This window comes from Phaethon lepturus, unplaced genomic scaffold (genome assembly GCF_000687285.1).
Source record: "Phaethon lepturus isolate BGI_N335 unplaced genomic scaffold, ASM68728v1 scaffold13066, whole genome shotgun sequence".
Taxonomy (NCBI): Eukaryota; Metazoa; Chordata; class Aves; order Phaethontiformes; family Phaethontidae; genus Phaethon; species Phaethon lepturus.
In genome coordinates, this window is record NW_010547010.1 from 60,086 (window position 1) to 83,709 (window position 23,624).

General features: G+C 38.9%; 1 protein-coding gene across 1 annotated transcript; it reads right to left on the reverse strand.

Moving 5' to 3' along the window:
* Window positions 1-1,121: 1,121 nt before the first annotated feature.
* BCAR3 (breast cancer anti-estrogen resistance 3) lies at window positions 1,122-23,395 on the reverse strand. Its single transcript, XM_010289510.1, has 10 exons — window positions 23,302-23,395; window positions 12,838-12,966; window positions 11,244-11,686; window positions 10,086-10,186; window positions 7,625-8,262; window positions 4,813-4,928; window positions 3,782-3,953; window positions 3,455-3,597; window positions 2,421-2,623; window positions 1,122-1,612 (listed from the first exon to the last, which is right to left on the reverse strand). The coding sequence occupies exons 1-10, from the start codon at window positions 23,383-23,385 to the stop codon at window positions 1,425-1,427; spliced, it is 2,217 nt and encodes a 738-aa protein (XP_010287812.1). The 5' UTR covers window positions 23,386-23,395; the 3' UTR covers window positions 1,122-1,424.
* Between the last annotated feature and the right edge of the window lie 229 nt (window positions 23,396-23,624).

A 23,624-nucleotide genomic window follows, 5' to 3' on the forward strand; every position in this document is an offset into this window, starting at 1 on the left:
GCTTCCTTTGGAGGCAAGTTGCTTTCACAAGGGATAGTGCAACTTGTATGAGGGTTATTAAACATAGGAAAAAAACGTTTGTACTTGCACAGCTAGTTATAAATCACTTATTCTAAAATTCTGAATGTGAGTTGTCTTAAAGAATCTTCCATTTTCCAGTACTTCTTAATCCTTTTTTGTGCACATGTTGATTTCCTAAATGTTAAATGCTTTGTTTAAAAACAGTGTTCTCTGTTGAGAATATTTTCATGGAATAAAAAAATCTTTTCATGGTCTATGTAATTAGCTTCCCCGTTTTGTCTTCTGTTAAGATTGACAGGGACCCTTTCAGCATCACCTCTTGTTACAGTGGTAGAACTGCTGATACAGATAACACCATTTTGGTGTTGGTTCTGTTGTTAGCCTACCCGAATGCTTTCAAAGGCTGCAAGTAACATCTCCAGAAACAGACTTACTGCAGCTCTAACCAGAGTTCTTGCTTAAATATTTATACAATTTCCGAGGATGATGCTTATATACCAAGTCTGTATGTGACAAAGTGGCATTTGCTGCTAAAGCACTCTTTAGATAAACACCATGCATGCTCATTTCCTATGAAAAGTGCTAACAGCTAATGCTTTGCCTTCATCCAAGGAGGAAAAAAAAAAACCACCACCACCACTACTTACCGAAGTGATTCACCTCAGTAAATGAAGCAAGTTTTAATATATTACATACACCCACATTTACTCATATCTGAAAGTATTTTAATTATCTGGATTGTTTGTTCTTGCCATTTCATCATTCATTCCTGGCAGCATAGCTGTTGTGCAGGCTCCAGCAAAAGACAAAGTGAAGTACTACAGATGCTGTCTGGAAAAAACCACAAAAGTTGTCCCAACACATACATAACTAATTAATTTTCTAACTTTCATAGGTGCAGTGATATTTGAGCCTTCTGTTGTGGTCACAGATAAAGGATCGTTTCTGCAACCTGCAAATATGCAAATTATTTTGCGTAAAGATACACTTCGATTCATAATTCTATGTACAGTGTTTTATATTCATTAAGGGAATATAATACAACGGATTTTTTGCAATATCACATACTTAATCTATCATTTTATTTACACCATTTGCTTCATTTTAATATTAAGATGCCAATGTCCTTACCCCTAGGCGTTATCAAAGCATTGCAACTCTGGGGAAGTACAGAAAGCCGTAAGACTATCTTACAGGGATAAGATAAAAGGGATCATTAAATGACTTAGCGACACAGTAAATAAATAATTTGTTTAGAAATCAGTAGTTTTAAAACAAGTGTGCATTGTGCAGTTAAAAGTTCTAAACGTCTTGTGAAACGCAAGAAGTTTGTGCAGTATCAAATTGCTAAAAGAAAGCTAAAGTTATTTCAAGTATATAATTTAAATGGTATTTACAGAGTCTTATATACTTAATTGTTCCACCTGCTTCACTGGAGGAGGTTCCAGTTTTCGGGAAAGTGCAGTTAAAATCTGGCTGAATTTCTCATATCTTTCATTTTGATTAACTTGTGCTCCTTTGCTGCCCCAGAGCAATCTCATTTGAAATTCTGTCTTGAAGATTTCACTCATCTCTTCATCTGGCTGGAAACCTAATAAGTAAAAAGAATCCCACAATATCAGCATCAGGCAGGTTTTCTATTGAGAAGAAAGGGCTTTTAAACTGTATTTCCTCCAAATAAGATAAGCTTTAGTGTGCTGGGTTCCTTTTGCACAAGGATTTTAACAAGCTAGTAAAACACTGAAAATCTTTCCATCTGTGACATTCTAGTAGCACACAAATGGCTGTAGGGACACTGGGACCGGCTATCCTTTGGCTCAATTCTAATGGTCTAGAATCATCATTATAGCCTGACCTTATATCTAATCACTGATGTATGCATGCTGCCTGCAGAAATACTTAAATTTCTCTCCCCTCAACTTGCACTGCGAATTTAAAGTTACATTATTAACATGTTGCTGCTTTCCAGCTGCAAGCGATCAAGACCTCGGTGCTGCGTCAAAGAGTCTTACTATGATGGGTGGTGTTTTAGTTGCAAAAATCAGAGTAGGAATTTTAAATTGTACAGAATACAGGAAGTTATCCTCAGTCCTTACCGCTATTCAGTGGCTAGAAGGGTCAGCACATGAAGTCATGAGAACTTAAGAGTATGTAGCAAAAATGTATGCTCTATTGCCTACTGGAGAGCTGTAGCAATGAATAATTTACTGTCCACTTTTAAACAATATGGACATTGTCCTCAGACTTGAGTTTCCTGCAAGACATTTGCTACTGTCTCGGCTCCCATGAAAGAGGAGAAGAATTTCTTGCACTGACTTTTAGTGGCACTAGGCAGAGACCTTACTCTTCAGACATAACCCACACAGTCTGCAGCAGTTTCTCCTACTGGTGCTCCCTACCTTCCAGCATCCGTTCTGCAGTCAAGCTGTACATTTCTGCATTCCGTGCTATCTGACGAGCTGTGGCCAAGTGCTTGAGCATTATTTCGCAGCTTTGGTCACTGCTTTCCCACAGGTCGGTGCCTTCAAAAACAACAGCTTGTCGCTCCATCAAGGTCATGAGAGGCATCAGCAGCGGCACTGTTACGTTGTTCTGTGGAGCACTGACGGTCTCTGGAATAGAGAGTAATGAACAAATCACATCAGACATTATAAAACCTGGTACTGTAACTACAGTATTCTTTTCAAAGTTGGAAACTAGTTGTCTTCCATCTTTCAAATTCGCACCTTACCTCGGATACACCTGTCATACCAGTTTCCAGCAAACCGGTCGGGGGAGAAGGCCAAGACAAACCAGTGTTGGAGAACGGTATTTGTTAAAGAAAAAAGCTTTACTGGATTACTAGACGGGCACAGAGATTTTAAACGTATTTAAAGTCTGGCTCATTCCAATAAATTCTGTGGGGCTAAAAAGTTTTCCTTTCTCTTGGAGAAATGTTCAGAGAAGTGTTATCTCCACCTTGCACCCATTTGGAGACTAGAGCTGCAAAGAATCTGACGCAGGAGCGAGCACCTGATGTGATCGGAGGAATTATCTGACCCCTTCTTTGTATTTCAGGATTTGTCCTCTGATCCAATAGGCAAAGCAAATAAAAAGCAAAATCTGCCAGAATTAACTCTTCTCTCAGGAAGAAGGAGATTTTTTTTTCTGTCTTTGAGGCAAGACAATGCAGAGTGTCTCGGTTTCTGTTCCACAAAGAGTGAGTGTGGGTTGGGGCAGAATGTTATGTTCTGCATGGGTAGATGCACACAAGCACATACTGATGTTTGGCTGGCAGACTGTTTCCTTCTATTTCATTGTCTCATACTGCATTATTCAAGTTCACGTAAAATGTAGTCATTTTAACATATGATTCACAGCTATGGAAACAACAGCTGTCTCATCTCCTACACAGGAAATCAGCAGTGGGAGAGTTAAAAGGCTAAATAGAAACCAGTGTCGCCCATACTCACTGTTCCACTCATCTTGTCCTTCATGCAAAGCTTTGCTAAATGGCTTCAGCTGTTTTTCATACATAATGGCAGTCTGGGTGTAACGATGCCTTAGAGAGGTCCAGGTTTGTTCTAACCTAGTGACCTGTTCATGCAAAATAGAGAATACCCATTACTGACTCCATAACAATTCACAGCAAAAGTAGGCTGCTAGTGACAAAGTTTCTGTTCTGATGTTCTCTCTAATCTTGAAGAAATTGCTTAAATTAAATTTAATAAACCATAAAACAACTCCATGTTTTGGAACATAACGAGAAACAGATTCTTACCTGTGGCATTTCCAGTGCTTTCATAATGGCAGAAAATGCATACAAATCCCCCAGCCAGTCCTTCAGCTCCACTGCAACTTGGATGATCCTGTTTAATGTTGCTGCTCTATCGTCCAGATTTCCTGTGCAACCCAAGATATCCACAGCTATTCCTATTGCCATGGTATTGTGCCTGTAAGTGAAACAATTTATACTACTGGTTACAAATTATTACATTAGTAATACATTATGCTGTACATGCCTTCAGAGAAGATCAAGTCAAAGGTACATTTCAATATTGTGGTGTGCCCAGCAAACTTATTAACATCTTTGTATAATGCCATTATATAGAATATCTGTATGTTGGCTTTGAATTTGTGTTTTAATAAATTTAATAAATTTTCTTAAGATAGTACTACTATACAAAATTCTGCTCAAGCAATCAGTGAATGAACAGTTAATGGAAAAATTGCCCCAATTCCCTTTGTCCTCCACACTCAAATCCTGGCACCTTCCTCCTAAATTTCAGCAACCAGACTACTGAAATCTGAAGCAGAGAAGCAGAAAAGCTAGGTCAGGGATAGAAGACCCTAATTGTTCCCCCTTAACTTGTGCAGAGGCTACAGAAAAAGAGGTTACAGAAAGCATTGCTGGTCATTTTTTGTGTCACTAGATCCTCTACCCTTTTCCCCAGTTGCAGAAGGCTACTTACCTGCAGTCTCTTCCACAAACACATGTGCTCAGCTGTATTATAGGTGCCCTGAACTTCAGTTCACCTGAGCTCTTAAAGGAGAGCAGAGGGTGTTTAGCTCCAAGGACCCTGATTTCAATACAATTCCCCCTTCCCTGTATTACATGCATGGAGTTGCCCCATGACCTTAAGGAATGTTTCCTATGCAACAAGAAGTTACATGGCATCTCACTAAAGTATCTTCTGCACACATGAATTCAGAAAACCTGCAGGAGAGCATTCTTTGAGGAAATGTGGAGTACAATGTAGCAATGCTCTGATCTGGCCATCTGCCCTGGAAACAAATAACAAGAACATTTACCTTTCAATTAGGTCAAGGCGCAGTTGATGTCCATAAGGCAAGGTGATCAGTTCAAGACCAGAATTCACTCCCATAATCCTCCTCATCTCTTCAGAAACTTCTAGTATCCTCGCCACCTGTCAAATGCAAAAATTTGTGCATGAATTTTGAAACTTAACTTGCTTCCAAAAAAGCCCTAGCCACGCAGAAGTCCTCTAGGTGAGTGCAGGGCATATAGAGCTAAGTGCACAGCGTGCAATATTAGAATATAATCATCTAAGAAAAACTTAGTTAACGTATGCATATTCAGTGCCTTATACAAAAATACCAATAAAATATTTTTTTGCATGATTCAGCCATCAGAAAACGTTAAGAGGTGTGACCAAAATGCTTTATCAAACATCCATCCTCCACTTCCAGAAGGAGATTCATATAGAAGCGCCAGGAAATGTGGTGGTCTCTTGGCCTGATCCTTGTCAGGGTGTCACTTAAAGATGTACACATTTGCTTCACTACCTTCATTTTTAGAAAGGCAGCTGCTCAGAATGTTTTTGGATTACACCACAGGCTCCTCATTAGGATTAATTAGTAAAAGGACTTTAAGGAGGACACAATGTTGAGTGCCTAATGAAGTCAGTATGTGAAAGCCGACACCCTCACCAATTTGTCTTTCCTTTTTAAACATACAGTATTAGCTACTGGTTATATCAATAACAATTATATATGCTAATTACAAGTAAAACCACATTAGTATGATAATGTGAGATTGTCTGCTGGTTTAAGGCCTTTATGTTGACACATTTACCAACCAATCTGCCTGCTATTTTCTGATACACCCATCAGCAGGCTTTCTTGGTTATGAAAAGATGAAAGCAATCTGGGCCACATAACAAGCCTCACTGGTACGAGATACAGCTCTGTAGAGAAACCTGTTTCACTTCTAGAAATGCAGGAGTGATATGAAGCCCCTGGAGACACACTGATTGCTACTCCTTCATCACAAAAAGCCCTCTCAGGCATGCAAGTATCAGATATTTACTCCATCACTTACCATATGGGTGCTGCTTTCATTATTAGAAATGTCATTAGTCATTATTTAAAAGGCAAACTAAGCTACTGATGCCACACGAGGAGACCTGTGAACTTCACCCTTATCACAGATCTCAGTACAAAGCATTTATTCTGGCCCAACACACATGCCAATCTCATTGTATCATGCAGTACTTATCAGTGCAGTAGTATGCAACAAGTTACCAATGAATGACAGTCACTGGCTCTCAGCACTGCAAGATGAAGATAAAATAGTCTTCTCTACATGTCCCAGCTAGTTACTGCTCCTGCTCCAAAATACAAAAATCTCTTTCTGTAAAAATCGAGTGACTCTTAATTAATTGTACGGGCTCCCACACTTCCAGCAGGCCAGTTTCCTTGTCCCCATTCCAAAGCTCATAGGATTTAAAATAAGGAGACTAATAATGAGCTAATTAAATATAACATACCTATATAAAACCCCTTACTACTTCTCTAAGGCATGCATATGCTATACCTGCAAGCAACATACTCTTTAACAATATATTAAAAGACATTCTGGTTATTGTTATTAGGTTGAAGGAGGAAAAGGTGAATTTTGGAACTAAAATGTTAGAGAATGCTGTTACTACCCTTGGAATGATAGTAAAGCAGCCATGTTCTATCACTTCTGAAAAGACCAAGCAGTTGTGGAGCTGAGTTTTTCTGAGTGACCATGTCTGCATGAAGTCTCACATAGCAGCCGACACTGCTACTGAGGAGAGAAGCTGTGCTTGCTGTTGGCAGGAGCCCAAGAGCTGGCAGGCACTCACAGACACTCATCCCACTCCTGCTCCAGTGAACTGCCCCCTTCCCAGACTTAGGGTGTGAATCAGTGCAGCAGCACCAGGAGAGTGCTACAGACATGTTTGCTCTGGAGCACCACCATTCCCACTTCCTTTCTTGTCTGCAGTGGAGCTGCCCAATAAGTAGCCATGTGTGTTGCTTCTCAAGCAGCTCTTAAAAAAAAACCCCGAAGTCTGTGGCACTTGGTTCCTGTAGCTGCTCTGTCAGGTACAGCACTCAGTCATCCCAGCAAAGTGTTGCAGATTCAACTGCAGTTGCATTACTTTTATTACACAAAGTCATCATCTCATAAGGAGATGACTTCTCCTGTCTTTCCATATTTCTGATCCAATAGCTGATCTCCAAGTCCTGTCAGCTGAAAAAAGTCTACATTGTGAAAAATAGTTCTTTTCTGTTTTTACATCTTTCTAAACAATTCCACTAGCAATACAGTTCTCTCATAGGAGAGAAGTGCAGAAGTCCTGATACCACCTACAAGCTGTAAGACAGAGACTCAAAGATTAGAAGAACAGCTAGCTAGAACATCTTGTATTACAGCCAGCAGTATGGCAACCAGGTAATATCTGCCTACTGTTTGCACTTGCAAGCTAACTACTTCCTGTCACGAGTAGTTCTTTCCGTAGTGGTTTACAGCATAAATACCTCTTCCTCCAGTATAGAAGAAAGGCTGAATCATAGATATACAGCAGCTGATAGGAGATTAAAAAGATGTGTGGAACACTGAGAACCTGAGTCTAAAGTCAAGGATGGTGGGAGACCTTTAGTCCAATGGGTCTGTTAACACTGTTGTTCTGCAAATGGAAAAAAAAGCCCACCTTAAAAATTCCTGCAAGCAAGTCAATATATTTATTATATTAGCTGCAAATCTACCCATTAATCTTTTCAAATCAGTTCTTTAAAAAGTCTAAACTTGTACAATATAAAGTAAAATGCAAGAAATTTTTTTTTTTTTTTTTACCTTGCAGTCCATTCTAAGAATATGCTGTGCAATAATCTTTGGATTGTTGTTGGTGAAAAGCTCCTTAACTCTTCTTAACATTGATGTTTCCAATGGCTTGTTTTCAGGAGGAAGTAGTCTGGATACAAAATCATTCGGTTTAAAACTAGACACCGTCTCAAAAACAGGTGCAGAAAAGATGCTGTCTTCAGCCATCTCAGTTGAAGCTTCTAAAGGATCTTCAGAGTTCATTGTAGGGTCATCTTCCAGGATCAAATAGTTTGTTTCAGAGTTCCTGAATGAGTGTGTTCCCCTCTCATTTTGTGTCAGATGTTGCACATAACTATTTTTCTGACGTAAACGTTGCTTTGTTGCTGCAGGATCTCTAGAAGGGCTTAGTTCACAATAGTGTCCTTCTAAACTGTGGGTAGCCAAAGGAGAATCTGGGGGCTTCATCAGGGGTGCTTTGCTGGGTTTAGGTGGAGGCTTCGGACAGAGCTGACTGTCTGATCCTCTGAGAGCTTCCCCTACTTGTGACTCAGAGGTGACTTTTTGAGTAACTGTGGGGCTTAGAGAAGGTTCACTGCCTGTTCTAAATGCAGGAGAGCTTGGAGAGGAGTCTGCATCTGCTTCAGGTAATCGAGATGGATGTCTTGAACCTGCAGGGGAAAACAGTAATTTAGAAGGCCAAAACATATACAATTCCTGATGCCTATGCCAGGGTTCATCTCTTAATACTATTTCCTGAGGAAAATATTGCCAGATCACGTCAATTACTTGCTGACAAAAATGTATATGAAATTATATTTTGAGGAATGAGCTAGCCAGTAAATTCCATTCACTTGCTTGCTGATCCTCCCAAAATCCCAAATACACAGAACAGCTGCACTATAATATCATTCTGTGATAATGCTGACAATAATTCCAGTCCCTGCTGCATACATAGGCTATACTGTCAGAGCTGGATAGTTTCCATGGCTTGGAATAGGAGGTTTCTTTGTAACCTGATCTAAGCTATAAAAACAGAAGCTTCCAGCCACACCACTTAAAAGATGAGTCATTTCTGAGAATGACAAGTTTGAGATGAAAGAAAAGCTTCCTAAAGTCAAGCCTGAACCTGCAATAAGGTATGGAAGGAATGAATTTCAGGGATGCTAATGTTTTTGCTAAACAGTAGCTGATTTGAAGAGCCAGAGAAACTACACCTATATACTTCTGTGTATTTATGCCTTATCCTGTACTCCTTGCATATGCAGACCTTGGCATTCAATATAGGACCGAACATTGCTGTAGATACCAGCAAATGCACTGAGAGCTGCAGACTGGCAAAGTGGCCAGTTGCATCATGTGGGCTTTACTGCTTGTTTCCCCCTGGCTCTCAATTCATGCAGACAACAAAATCTGCAAATCACAGCCAGTCACCGCTCACAAGCAGCATGACACCAGAACTTGCTCAGAGGACCCCATGACAAAATGCACAGCGGTACTCCTCAGGTTAACTGTTACAGTACCAAAAGAAAAGCTTTTGCAGCCATGGATTGGAGTCTATCTATATTCAATTACAGATGGACAGAAATCTGTCTTATGAAGGTCTGTCCTCCCACTGTTAAACACAGGAGTGCACCCTTTTTATCAAAATACAGTCTCAGCATACAAATACTTAATATTGTCTTTAAGAATTCTTTCCACTGTAAATTTTAACAGCTACTGTATTCAAAACGACTAGCAGCCTTGGAAGTCAAACACTAGAAATTTGTTCACATGGGAATAGTGGCATCATTGCAAGCTTCCTTACACAGTATGTTAGTTCGGAAGCAATTGTTTTAAACCTCTGAAGAATCTGAGAAAGAAAAAGGCACAATCAACAACTGATCAAGTGGTGGTATACCTTGTATCACTGGAGGAAGATAATGAGAGTGGCCATGGAACCAGACAGCAGCAAAGGTGTTTAAAGGAATGAAAAGCAAAAGGGATGGAGCGGGGAGAGAGCTTGAGAGAGATGGGAGGACAGGACAGAACTGAGTACAAAAGCCATGGTAGTGCTTTTCTCCTGGTGAGGAACACTACCACTTCTGCACACTTTACCCTGAGAAAAAGCAGTTTCCATGAAACACCACTTCTACTTAATGGACTTCTGTCAGAATGACATGAGTGAAACAAGTCAGATCTCGTAAAGCATCAGTGAGAAAAGGTAATACTGTCAAAAAAGATATTAATGCCAACTGTGGCTATCATTTTTTTGTTGTGGAAGCCTGCCGAGTTGTGTGCTAAGGTACTTAACTAGCTGGTGCACTGTAAATAAAAAACCTGTTCCAATGACTTGAAGAGCAAACACTATGCTAACACAATTTACATTGGCCATTAAATATAACTGCATGTACAATACTCAGAACACTCAACAATCTCACTTTGGTCTGAAGTGTAATAGACCACCTGGCCACATACAGATTCTAAGTGTGAAACATTTAATTGCAAGACATACCTATTAGCAGATAGCTCTCTGACTGGTGAGCCTTCAGAGGGAATCTTTTCTCCAGAACATGATCCAAACTAGCTGGATGGCTACCACTTTTTTCTTTGTTTCTAGAGTAAACAAAAAAGCAAACAAAAACATATCAATATATCCAACACTCTTAACATACATACCTAACTGCCAGAACATATCATAACCAATGCAAGGATCATTAGCTTTCCACTTGGGCAGCTTCTAAGAATGAAAGGTACTTCATGCTGTTATGGTAACAATGAAATGGGCTATAATATGTGTGACCTGGCAGCATTTGTGAGAGTGTTTCTTTGAATATTGAGACTTCTTCATGGAACACTTGATTTGAACATTGAAATTAGGATCCATTATCCCACACTGGTATTTTTGTTGCAGAAGTCAAATATGGAAAGAAAGACTTCTCTAGAGCAGCCGCAAGGTTTTCTTTCAATCCTTTGTCTTATACTAGTCAAGATTTGCCAAATGACTGAAGAACAAGTTCCACCACTGTTGTGCTTCCAGAGTCTACATTTGCTCTCACTCTGTAGATTTCAAATTAATTATCCCTTCCCTCTCCGCAGTATGCATCAACTTGCAAATGGAGAACCAGAGACAAAGCCATCACCACCTTTAAGCAACTAATCCCTTTGTAACTGCCGACATGGATGTTGTTTCTCCAAAGATATTTTCAGAATCCGACTATTGCACTCACTTACCAGTCTGCTAGAATTACTTTCTTTTGCTCGGCTAATCAAAGGGCATTCAGGAAGCACTATTTTGCCACTATTGCAATGCAAATATCAGGGGTAAGAGCCTCCCCATAAATCTGGGGCATGCTCTGGGTCACATGATGAGTGGAGACTGTGTGCAGCCTTGCCACTTATATCATGGCTTCATTCATCCCCACTTATTTTACCTCCTTAACGTAGCTTAAATTTTCTAAAGATCAAGCCCCAGAACCACAAAGTAGTTAACATCATCTTAGCAACGTCAGGAAGTTTCAAAAATCCATCCCTAAAAAATCCTTTGCTAAAAATCAGCAAACCCTCAGGTACAGTCTTCCATTTAAAATCAGAGTGAAAATTCACATCACCTACAGCAGGAGTTGATAGAGTTACCTCATTTCCCTCCATAAGGACAGCAAAATTAAAGTACCTCAGAAGATTTCCTCTGGGCATGCTCTGCTCGGGGGATTGCATGCTGGACATACCAAGACTCAGCCTTTTTGCAGTTTCTGTTTTTCCTTCAGGGATACTTGTCTCTTTTTGTTGGACTGGAGTTACACCATACTTTTCTTCCAGACACCTGAGAGGCACAGTCCTGTTGATAGGCTGAAAAATAATTGCTCCGCTCTGCTTTGATACTGGTGTGCGATTCCCAACATAGTACCTAACTAAGCCGGGGATACTGTCAAAACTCTCAAGTTCAAACTGATACTGAACACGGCAGTAAGCTTCATTGAGTCTTAGAACTGTTCTGTTGATTTTAAAATGCTGAGAAGTATTTTTCCACTGGCAGGTAAGAACAAAGTTCCCAGGACTGGAGAGAGAATCCCTAATCAGAAAATCTCCATCTCTCTGAACTAGGCCTTCTGCCACCTTTAAGGAAAAAGAATTATACAAAAAAATACTTTCAGAATCAGAAAACAAGTAATCAAATACCACATCACAACAAAACATTCTTAAACATAGGACTTAATTTGGCTGCTCTGGGAGGACAGACAAAGCCAGAAATACAAAGCAAAACATGAAGTGTAGTAGAAGAATGATGTCTCCCAATTCTAAAATTAAGAGCTCATCCTACAGCAGGGATCTGGAGGGGCTTCTTGGAAAATGCCCAGCAGCCAGAAGCATGAGCCGCTTTTGCATATATATTTCTTCTGGTTTGCTAACAGAAAATAAGGCCTGAAGAGAAGGCCATGACTCAGGTTTTAGAGTTTAAAGCATCTGACTAGACAGTCACACTGAAGTTTAGAAGCCATTATGACAGGACCCCAGAAATTGTTCTTTCATTATTACCTTAAGTGACAGAAGCTTTCATTTTTATTCTTTGTGAATACTGCATAGGACTAGGAAGAGTCAGAGAAATCTTCTGTTTTGAGTTAGTCCTTTCATGTGATAAACTACGCATCTAACAGTTAATCTCAAGAGCAGTGTACGTGGCCGCTGAGCCTGGTCCCCTTGAGGTGAAGGGCAGCAGGCAGCTCACCGCTCTGGTGGGGCTGGGTACGCACAGGAGGCAGGCCCGCAGGGGGAGCTCCAGGTGCTCTGGGAACTTCAGTTCCGACCCAACGACAGTTTTAACATATTTTTAACCACGATTGTAAGGATCAAAATTAAGTTATTGCATAGACTTTATTGTGTTTTTTTTTCCCCTCCCTCAAATTCCAAGTGCAAGAAAGAAAATAAACAAGAATGTTTTAACTTTGGTTAAGAATACTGAACCAAATTAATGTCAGTGCGTCTGAATATGTGGGGATAGTATTCTCATATAAAGCTTAAATTCCATTTCCACCTTTATTCAGTGCCCACAAATCCTGAAATATCTATGTCTTCCACCACTGTCTGCCCTGAATCCTTCCTTAGCCTCATTTTATGCCAAGCTGTGATAAATACCATAGCTTTCACACAAATAAGCATTATGTTTTTACTAAATTAATGCAGATATCAGAGATGTGTATAGTACTTTAGTGCAATTCTGCTTGTCTAGAAAAGCTCAAAGCACATTTGGCAATGCAAAGACCACGTACCTGCCGAGGAATACGTCCATGGTACCAGGCATGGCTACGCAAGTCTTCACTACTTAGTTGCAGTTCTTCCTCTAACTCCTTCTTCAGTTTTTCCGGACTGTTGTCCATAACTTGCCTCTCCCTAGAAAACTGCAATAAAAGATTAAAAGCTTCAACTGTGCCAAGTTTAGTGATTAACGTTTTACCTGGGTTATAACTTCCATCACATGATCTGCAGCAGCCACTGGAATGCAGGTGCTGCTTTTAGCAGGCTGGCTTGGCTTCGCTCTCTAGTTTGTATTTGCAAAATCCGGCATTCGGTGAGATTACACATGATTGTTATGTGCTGCACAGAACAGAGCAAAATGTTCTGTCTGTACACCAAGCCAATAATGACACACCTACAAAGTCACTTCTCTTACTTCCTCTTCCCATTAAGGATTCTAACTATACCCCCAAAAATGGAGCTGGACCCAAATGCCCTGCTCCAATATTTTTCGTCCTGCTTAAACTTCTGTTTTAAGTTCAGATTCTTTCCCCTCCATCCCCTTTGAACCTATCCAATTAAGAACATTCCAAATGCATCAAGACAGGCTAACCCGGACATACACAGTTGGTCAATATTTCTGTTGCACTAAAGAAAAGTTTGGCAAAGTAAATTTTCAACCTTACTTTTTTGTAAAGGGCCTACTTTTAATGGTCATTTAATCTGCAGGTTCAAGATGTTCCTTTCTTAAGGGTAAAAAGCCCTTATTGCCCTTTAGCAACAAGAAAAGCAAAAAGCATGAGATCTGCTTAGACATATCTCCATCACCACTATACAACTACTGTAAGATTTTCTGAAATCTTCATCTCTTCTTGGCATACAGCTTCCATGCTGGACCAGTGCAGCTCATTAGTCCTTTTTTGTGGATGCAGTGTTGCTTACAAAGGTGCAGTGTCTTCTCTAGAGAGTTGTCATCTACTCTTTCATAAGGCACTCAGTGGAGGGAAGTTCTTTGGACTTCCTTAGATTCTCCAAGGGCTGGGGACTGCAGCCCATATTTACGGTTGCTGAGAGTTTCAAAAGCCTAAGATACCCAAGAGAAACAGGCTCATCGCAGGGAACATGTTCTACATTGAACAAAGAATCACAGTACACCCTCTCTTAAAGGAAAGTATATTTTAAAAAAGAGAGGGGGGCGAGATGGGTGCAGTCTCCCTCTTTCCCCAGTGCATTATGGATTTTTTTCCCCTAGCTCTGGATATGAGCCAAAGCTCACAGGTTCCCTTCACTGACATGCTGATGTAAATATGCAACACATGCATTATTTAAAAAGGAACTGGGAATGCTTGCCCACCAATCCTATTCTTCCCGTGAACACTGCTCTCTACAACGTTTTCTACTTCATCTTGAATACCCACAGCACCTAACCGTGGGAGCAGGTGGCATATATTTAGCACTTCTTTCAACAATCCTCCCTGCAATTTCAAGCAGATTGAATTACAACAGATTACTAGACAGCAGATTTTTGGTGGAATAATGCCAGAAGAGGCATCCTGCTGCCACGACTATTTAAATGTGCTGGGAGCCCAGAAAAATTCTGAGATAAATTCTCCTCTCTGCTTTTCTCAGAGAATACTAAGTCTTCTCTTAGACAAAAACAAATTAGCATAGTATCTTACACAGGAAGGCAACAGATAAGAACAGCCTCATAAAGAAATCCCTTTTCACCTCAGTTTTGCTTCTGTGAACCATAACAGGGTGGTATTTATCCATACAAATGTGGTTCAAAATGGACAAGAATTTTCAACAAGGTAGTAAATTCTGTGTGCTTTTGTACTGTCAAGGTATTTCACCAACTCCTCCCAAGCTTTACAAGAAAAAAAGTCAGTGCAGGAACAAACCATGCCACAAAAAAAGTTGTTCACTGCAAGGGCCCTTTCATAAAACCATGTACAACGTGAAGAGATTAAGTTACTGGGTGTAGAAAGAGTCGTAGACAAGGCTTGGTGAGGACTCAAGTCCAAAAGCATACCAAAGTATCAAAACATGGTCAAGTAAGGCCAAAAATCCCCCCCCTCTCCTCCAAAGCTCTGTGACCTATTAGACTAACATAGCTAAAGGACTAGTGGCACACATCTGCAACCTTTATTCCCCAACTCCAATGGCTGGGTACCCATTTAAAGCTGACTGGCATTGATTCCAGAATTAACAGTTAATTTGTTTCACTGCTCCATCTTACAGAATGATACCAAGTATTACAGCATTTACATAAACTGAAGGTAGAGTGAAGAGCACACAAATTGAGTGTAGAATTTTCAAGAGCACCTTTCCCCTGGCCACACAAGGAAGTGCCTGGAGAACTTTTCAAGTATCCCCTCCAATCTAAACAACAGTGTTCAGTTGTAATGGTAGACAAATCTCTTACATTCATAGCTGTGTATTTTGCTGACTTTCTGAAAGGAGCTACTACTTTTATGTGAACTGTATTTAAGTTTTTGAAGGATGCCTTTGACTGAATAGAGATCTTAAAAAAAACAAAACTACTGTACAAATTATTACTGTCATTCCAAAAGCATCTCACTGAGTCTCAGTGGTAGGCAATGCTACTCTTAAACGGAACAGACTATAGCATACAAATGCAATAACTGAATTTCCTTAGGAGAGCTAGATTCTTAGCCAACAAAAAGAACTACAGGTCTTTGTGTATGGACCAATTTGATCTATTGTACTGACACAAATTATCTTAAAAAAACAGGGCTGATCAAGTTACAGATACACACAAGTTACAAATACAGCAGAGAAAGCTAGAATTTCTTCTGGTTGTTAGATGGATTTTTCACTACTCGAATGAATGTAACAAGACACATATTGCACTTCTAGCAACACAACAAGAAAAACATTTAAGGAATCCAAACCAACTATATTGTTAACATTCATGATTATTGGTTTGTAAAGATCCCCTCCACCATGGTCTACCACACTGAGCACATTCTGATTGCCAGAGGTCAGACAGCTCCTGAGATGAAGCAAACATGCTTCAATAACCCTTATGCAACTTTGAACTTAGTGGAAGAACTCCTGTGGCTAGCACAAATCCCAAAATACACAGGGGGAAAACTGCCTAAGTAAGCAAGTTCAGTAACAGCATGTCTTCCTGGGCAGTTTTTTGTTGGCTGAGACTGATTTCTTATACAAGCTACACCCATTAAAGCAGAAGTGTGACCGATGAACTGTCTGGAGTCATACCAGCCTATGCCCTTCTATTCTAAACGATATACCCAAGGTCTCTGGTCCTGCAAGAATCTCTGCATACACTGAACTTCCCATCATGCAAGTAAGGGCTCAAAAATCATTCCAGGCACAGCCTACATTAAGCATGTTAGTCGGTAAATAAGGAAGAGTGTAAGCTTAGAACAGCATCATTAGCTATGTCAATGGACTTTCTTTTAAAAGAAAAGGTGGCCTATTCCACACAATGTGAAGCAGATACTTCAGTCTGATTTCCCCATAGCACCCAAAAGTTAACGGACAGTAATGGTATGCTGCAAATTTGCACTAACTTCATAGTGACAAACCTTCATTTAATAGTATGTCCTCAGTTTATGCCTTCATCTAAGACACTTTGTTGGCTCCTACCCAATGACAGAAAGAAACCTGAATTTAGACTTACAGTTAGATAAGGAAGTGGATGGTAAAAAGAAATTAAAAAAACATTAAGACAAAAATTAAGAACTTCAGTATGTTCTGCAACAAAACATGGTTGAAGCAACACAGGGAAGCTTGCAGTTTAAATTCTTTAAGATTTCCAGATAGTAACAACCCTGTCAAAAGATCGCTGGAAGATAAAAGCAAATCAAGTCACCAGAACTCTTTTCAAATACAGATGCTTTTTCTGACCTACAAAGAACTCACCGTAAGTATGTGCTTTCCAGAACTGTTTGTTCACATTTTAGTGACATTGTTTCCAGTCCTGGTGCTATTTTAAGATATTCCTGCCATGATAGGTTTTTGTAAACAGGTCTTTAAAATAAAAATACAAGACTATTTAGCAATACAATATTATCAATCTCCAGCAAAAGCCCTCAATCCTACTTACATACCTAATAGAAAACCTAGAGAGCCCTAAGAGTTCAGAAGGCAGGGGTGGAATTCCAGTCACTACAGTTATTTTAGTGTTTTTAGTAAATGCCATGCAATTTTATTATATTTCACCAAGAATTTCTATTTCAAGGCCATTAAACTAAAAGCAGACTGTGCTTACAGATGTAACAAGCTACCCTTGGTGTTACATATTATTTTACATTTTTTCAGGCAAATATTAATCTGCAATACCAAAAACTGGAAAATATCAAAGTTTAAGGAAGTAAAACATCAGAATATGTTCTTATTAATGATAAATTTAAAGAGGACTTGAGCTACCACACTATGCTGTACCTATAAAACCTATGAACACATTTTAACAGGAATTTCTCACAATACTCTGTCTGTGCATCCAAGGGGTTACTTTCATTTGAGTGTTTGCTACTCTCCAAAGGAAACTCACTATATCAAGCTCTTGTGTCAACCATCCTAGCTGAATTTATCACATTAGAATGATCTTTAACTGTGCTGAATAATCTACTGTATAAGTTTTGTGGTAAACAAAATACACAGTTATTTCAGTTGCCTGTTGGCAGTGGATTTTTTCTGCAGTTCATACCTGCAACAACTCCAGTGAAGTACACATACCAATGGAATATCAAAATAGCTGAGATGAGAATCACACAGGTTTCTATATATATACCCAAAGATGCATCTTGCGTCTTCTAGCTTTCATAGCTTACCTCAATTGTTATTAATTTACTTCTCTCTAAGATGATCAAGTGGGGTTTTTTTTTTGCTCAGGTTTTTTGTTTTTTAAACAGCTTGAATTATGAGGAAAGGACTTTTACTTTTTAGACACAGTTTAGAAATAGTCCAAAATCTGTCATGCTAGATCACCTCCTTGAGTTCTGATAATGCGTAATTTCCTATCACCTCTCTTTGCATCCTTCTGGCAAAGTATTATTTACTTAAAGCACAGCCAAGGACTGTTACAGGCACATGACTAAAGGTGGCCACATTTCCATTCAATCTCAATTTTTTCCTGGGACTTTGCACAGCTCTGCCAGATAATATTTAAATTAGCCCAACAGGCAGCCTTGGAACCATCTGATTCCCTGTTGCCTTGAAGGTTTAAAGAAAAAAAAAAAAGAGAGATAATTATTAGGGATAAATAAGAACAGCTCTGTGAAAACTGAAGTGTGATCCAACTGAGGAAGTCAGTCAAGCCAGTACCTTTCCTTTATTAAATGTACTGTATCTATCTAAACCACATCTATTACAGTTTTCTCCCCAATCCATCTTTTCTACAACACTGGAGGCCTGTTACATTTGCTTAAGTGCACCGTGAACTCTGAATTACAACTTTCCGATCTTGTAAAATCACTAGATTCTAGAGTCTCCAAATAAATGAGGAGAGGTAGGAGATACTTTGTGATTCAGCAAAAACTTAAATTTTGTGAGATTTGTATAGCTTTTAGCCAAGTGGATAATTTAACAGGAAGACCAATCAACCGAAAATGTGGAAGGTATGCTGGGGCAGGGACAGGAAATACCAAGAGGGAAGACAAAGATCTGAAATGAGAAAGAAGGGAGGGGACACACAGACATAGGACACTAAAAACATCTGGAAAAGTGAAAAATCAATGAAATCCTTCTACTTCTGATCCACTAGAGAGCACTCAACTTGTTCATACAGAAAATGAACATTTCATTGTCGAAGTTCCAACACTGGATTAAGATATACTTCACTGGCTGCAGAGATCCCTTAAGTCTCTAACCCTGTGCTCTTGTGATCCTGATCAGACGGCCTGTCTGGCACTGTGAGTAAAAGCATTTGAAAATATACAGTTACACCAATTTATAATATGTTTTACAGAATCACACAGAATCACTAGGTTGGAAAGGACCTTCAAGATCATCAAGTCCAACCATTAGTCCAGCGCCACCATGTCCCCTAAACCATGTCCTGAAGCGCCACATCCACACATTTCTTGAACACTTAAATTTCACTCTTAATTTCATTTATAATTTTACACTTTTAATTTACACTTTTAATAACATTTACACTTTTAATTTCATTTATAATGAGTACAATGAATTTCATTTCACTTACAACTCTACTAATTGGCCACCAAAACAGACAGACTTGCACTAGGCATTTAAAAGAATACCCATGTGGAACCACTCTCCAACTTTGAAAACATTCTTGTTGGTCTTTATTTTCTCCTGTACAAAAAAGCAGTATCACTGGCCAAGAACTTACAAAGTGACACGAACACAAAGAGTTATTTCTGAAATAGTTATTTCGAGAAAGAAATAATAGGAAAAAAGGGAGTTTCTAAATTCAGGAAACCGTTTTCTGATTAACTTGCACATTTTGAACTACAACTGTGGCAGTGTTCTTCACAGGGACAGTTTTCTCTAATCTTCCAGAGTGCTTAAAGCTCACAGAGGACTATAACAAGTGCTATGTTAAGTAATGGGAGGTACAAAATGGATTATAAAAGTCGCTTTGCACAGCTGACTGCCAACTTCTGCAGGATTTCATTTTTATTTTCTAGTGGCTTAATTGGTTGTTTGAGACAGAACAAATAATATATAAACCTTCACCATGGCCAAGATACGTGAGAGAAATCTTGAACTAATTAGAGATTAATACATACAGGAGAATGGCAATTCTGAAGACACGAGATTTATGTGTGCTTATTTAGGTAACACATGACACCTTTTGAGGTTACTCATGAAAAGATAACAAATCACTATGAAAAATTCCATCATGACTGTGACGGGCCTTTAAAATCAAATCAAACTCCACCATGTGCTTATTTGTAGTCTGCCACTATGAACAACATAACCTGCCTGACATTGACAGAAAAGTGGCCATTTTTTATTAACTAATAAGTGAGATATTTGTTTGGGAGATGGAAAATAAAAAAGGCTTTTAGTACCAAGTTGAGTCTAACGTTTACTGAAGGTAATGGAAATACGTAATTCTAGTGGACTCTACATCCACTTTCCACTACAACACTGCACTGTTAACAACTCCTTAATTTTCTAGGTGACCACATTCAGAGCTAGGAGGACAGCCTCATTTCTGGAATATGGATCCTGAGAAATCCTGAGTTCAGAGTTAGTCAAATCCTAATCTCCTCACCCAGTGACCCTGAGTATTTTGACTATCAAATCTAAAGGATTTTAGAAGTTGGGTAGTTGTTTTTGTTTTAATCTGAGAAATACCTAAATGAAAGGTATTACCAAGAAGTTAGATGTATAAATATCTGCTGGAGAATGTTCCCATTCCCATCAAACAGGAATCGCTTAAAGAGCACCAGTGGTCCCTCCGCTATCTATATCTATATATATGATAGAGGGTATACTGCAGTGAAAATTTGAGAAACTGTATAAAATTACCATGGGAAATTGAAAAAAGTTATATAGGATAAGACTCATCAAAACTCAAACTCAGCAGCAAGACAATGAGAAATCAAAGTTCAGGGAGCTATACAAAATTTCACATCATTTTGATAAGTCAGTCTTTTCCCATCTAGTCCTCTCCAACAACAAATCTAACATCATAAAGGCAGACCCATAATGCTGAGTGGTGATGACTTGTAAACTCATCTTATCAAATCCAACTGCCTCCACATACATGCTGAAACTGGATACAAGAAGCCCAAGGATGCCAGTGAAACAGATTTAGATCATCACATACTGAAGAAATATTAATTAAGATCTACTATCTATAAAAAGTGTTTGAAATTCATCCAAGATAAGAGATGGCACTTGCAATAAGTAGCTGCTTATAAAAGGCTTCTTACGCATGCCACATTCATAGCATTAGTACAGTACCCAGTAATGAGCTAGACCAACATGCTGGAAGTTTTAAAACTTGGCAGTCCTGATAATTTGAGTGGCTTTCCCCTTTTGCACAGCTTCAGCTGAGGGTGAATCATAGCAGAGAATTAAGAATGAAAACACTTAACTTCAACGTCTTTCCCTCCAATCATGGCAACCATACTAGATAGAAGTAAAAAAACCTGTTTTGTGGCAAAGATGACTTTATTAATTTAGACCTCTTCATTTTTTAAGTCACCATTTATCACTGATTTACTCTTAACTTAATTCTTAACTTCCAAAAAAATGCAAAAATTAAAGAACAATATTTTGGCTTGGAAGTGGCATTAAGTCACAATTTAGAATTCTCTCTTCACTTTCTTTTTTTTAACTGCAAACAGGAACCCCTTGCCTTGAATTTTCCCCTCATTTTCCTCAAATGTAGAAGTTGACCTTAACTGTAAGCAGCTATTAAAACAAAATGGGATTGTAAAAGGTACTGACACATCACGATTGAAGAATGAGTTGATCCAAGTTCAGATCTTCTGCATTGACCATTATATTTCCTATTAATGTATGGAAAAACAAACCAAACACCTGCCACTGAGATCCTAATTTCACACACTAAAATTAAGTACAGCAAAACGCGAGTGCTCAAGCACTGTACTACCTCATGTGCTTTGACAGGACACAACGACTCATCTCTGAGCTTGGCCACATACTGTTTTCAATTAAATCAGACAACATAACTACAATGAATTTATCTTGGTGCAGCAAGAAATCTGAATCTCTCAAGAGTTAGCTGTGGACTTCAACATGGTTATTTATGTATCAATTGGTATTTCATTACAATTGCAATTACTATTAAAACTAAGAATTAATAGAATCTAATTACACAAACTGATTTTGCTTAAAGTGGTACATTTTCACAAATTAAGTAAAAAGACAACTTAGGCTCAGTTGTTCATACCGTCCTAGGCACTTTGGCATTTCATGGAACGTACATCATTTGGAACCAAGGTGCAGACCTTACTTGATTTGACCACCAGCTGTTTCTACACCTACAGCCACTTTTTCTTCAACAAATGCACCCCAGGTTCCTACCATCAGAACTTCTTAAAATAGCAGTTCATCAAATCCAACTAATGCTAAATCTGCATGCTGGAACACATGCATTCAAATCTATTTTAAATGCCGCAAAACTCTTTAAATAGAACTTTATTTTTGAAAGAGCCCAGCTGCATTTTGTTTCTACATAAAAGGTTTTATTTTTTACTCTCCATACAGCAAACACTATTAATGTTTCAGTTTCTTTAGAGACTATATGGATTAGACCGAATGGAAAGTTGCCATGACAACACCACCGTTATTTTAGGTATTAGAAATTCATGCCAAGTCAAACAAAGGGCATGCATCGTCAAGAACAACGGGTTTATAACTGCTCTGACAGCCAACAATAAAACCCAATGTAATTTTTAAAGTTTTAGAACAGGAGAGTTAAGCCTTACGCTTAAAATTAGAATGAAAATTAATTACAGCAACAGGAGGGCATCTTTAGCACTCTATTCTGGTAACTTCTGACATTTGTCCCAGTGAGAATGAGAACAGAGTCTGATCAGACTCACTTATTCAGTGTGCCCAAAAGACTGAGCCCCACACCCCACTTTCAGAAATGGACAGTTAAAAGGCTAAATTACTGGAGGAGAGAGAAGGGGGGCAGCTGTTCCCAACTTTTAAGTGCCTCCATCAAAGTTTGAAAGCTGACAGGCCAAAGATAGCAACCTTCACATCCTTCCTCATTGCAAGTGGTCCTGAAAATCTATACACAATACACAGTGACTTACAGAGCTGACACTTCGTTATTAAAAGAACAATTCAAGTATAAATCTTAAATAAAAAGATGTAAAAGCTTAAGTGTAACTCACAGATCCTCAAAAGTAGTTGGGATACCCCAGCCTGATTACAATTCAATTTCCCAGTCACTTAGACACCTTCATAAGTGTGGCTCTAAATGTTGACTAAGGCTTTTTCTTTGCATACGGTGCATATAGTGCATTTTGCATAAAGTGAAAGATGTCCCTGGGAAGGTTGGACTAGATGATCTTTAAAGGTTCCTTCCACCCAAACCATTCTATGAACATATGATTTAGTGCATTTTGTAATTAAAAAAAGTTCTAAAATATAAGGACAAGTCCAAAATTCTCTGAAGTCTTTAAAAAAAACTGAGCTCCTGAGCACAATTGCCTATGTTTTCAGCAAGTAGGTGAAAAAGTTAGGGAACCAAGTGGTCTGATCAGTTAAATTCTGAAAGCTTGAAACTTTGCTAAAATCCTCTTCAGCAAGTCCCAAACCAGAGCATTTTTAACTTAGTGCCTAAACATAAAGACAGTCAGCTTCAGGCTCATAAAGCTGAAAGTTGGTTCAACTTCTCTCTGAGACAATAGTGAATTCCAGAGATGTTCTTTAGAACAGAAACACACTGTACCCAACCATCGTATAAAAACAAACACTTCTGAATAAAACCTAAAAACTTTACTGACTAGCACACTGTGTATTTACTGTTATTGAAAAATGGCACCTACCTTGACTCTGATAATAGACTTACGATGATAAAAGCAGCAAAATGCTGCAATCAGCATTTGAAAAACATTATAATCCTTCGGCATTTTTAGCTCTGCTGTTTGTGGTTCCTCAAGACTGGAGATAAACAGTCACTATTAGCTGTTTTCAGAGGTTTAGCAAGCTCTTTAGTATCACCACTGCCTGCCAGAGCTGCTATACCCCCCTACTCACGTATCAGTCTGGGACACTTTCCACAGTTGAAGCTGATACTATCAATACAGTGGCTGCTGGCATGCTTGCTTCCAGAATGCCATATAGAGAGTGCCAGAATCCTCATGTGATC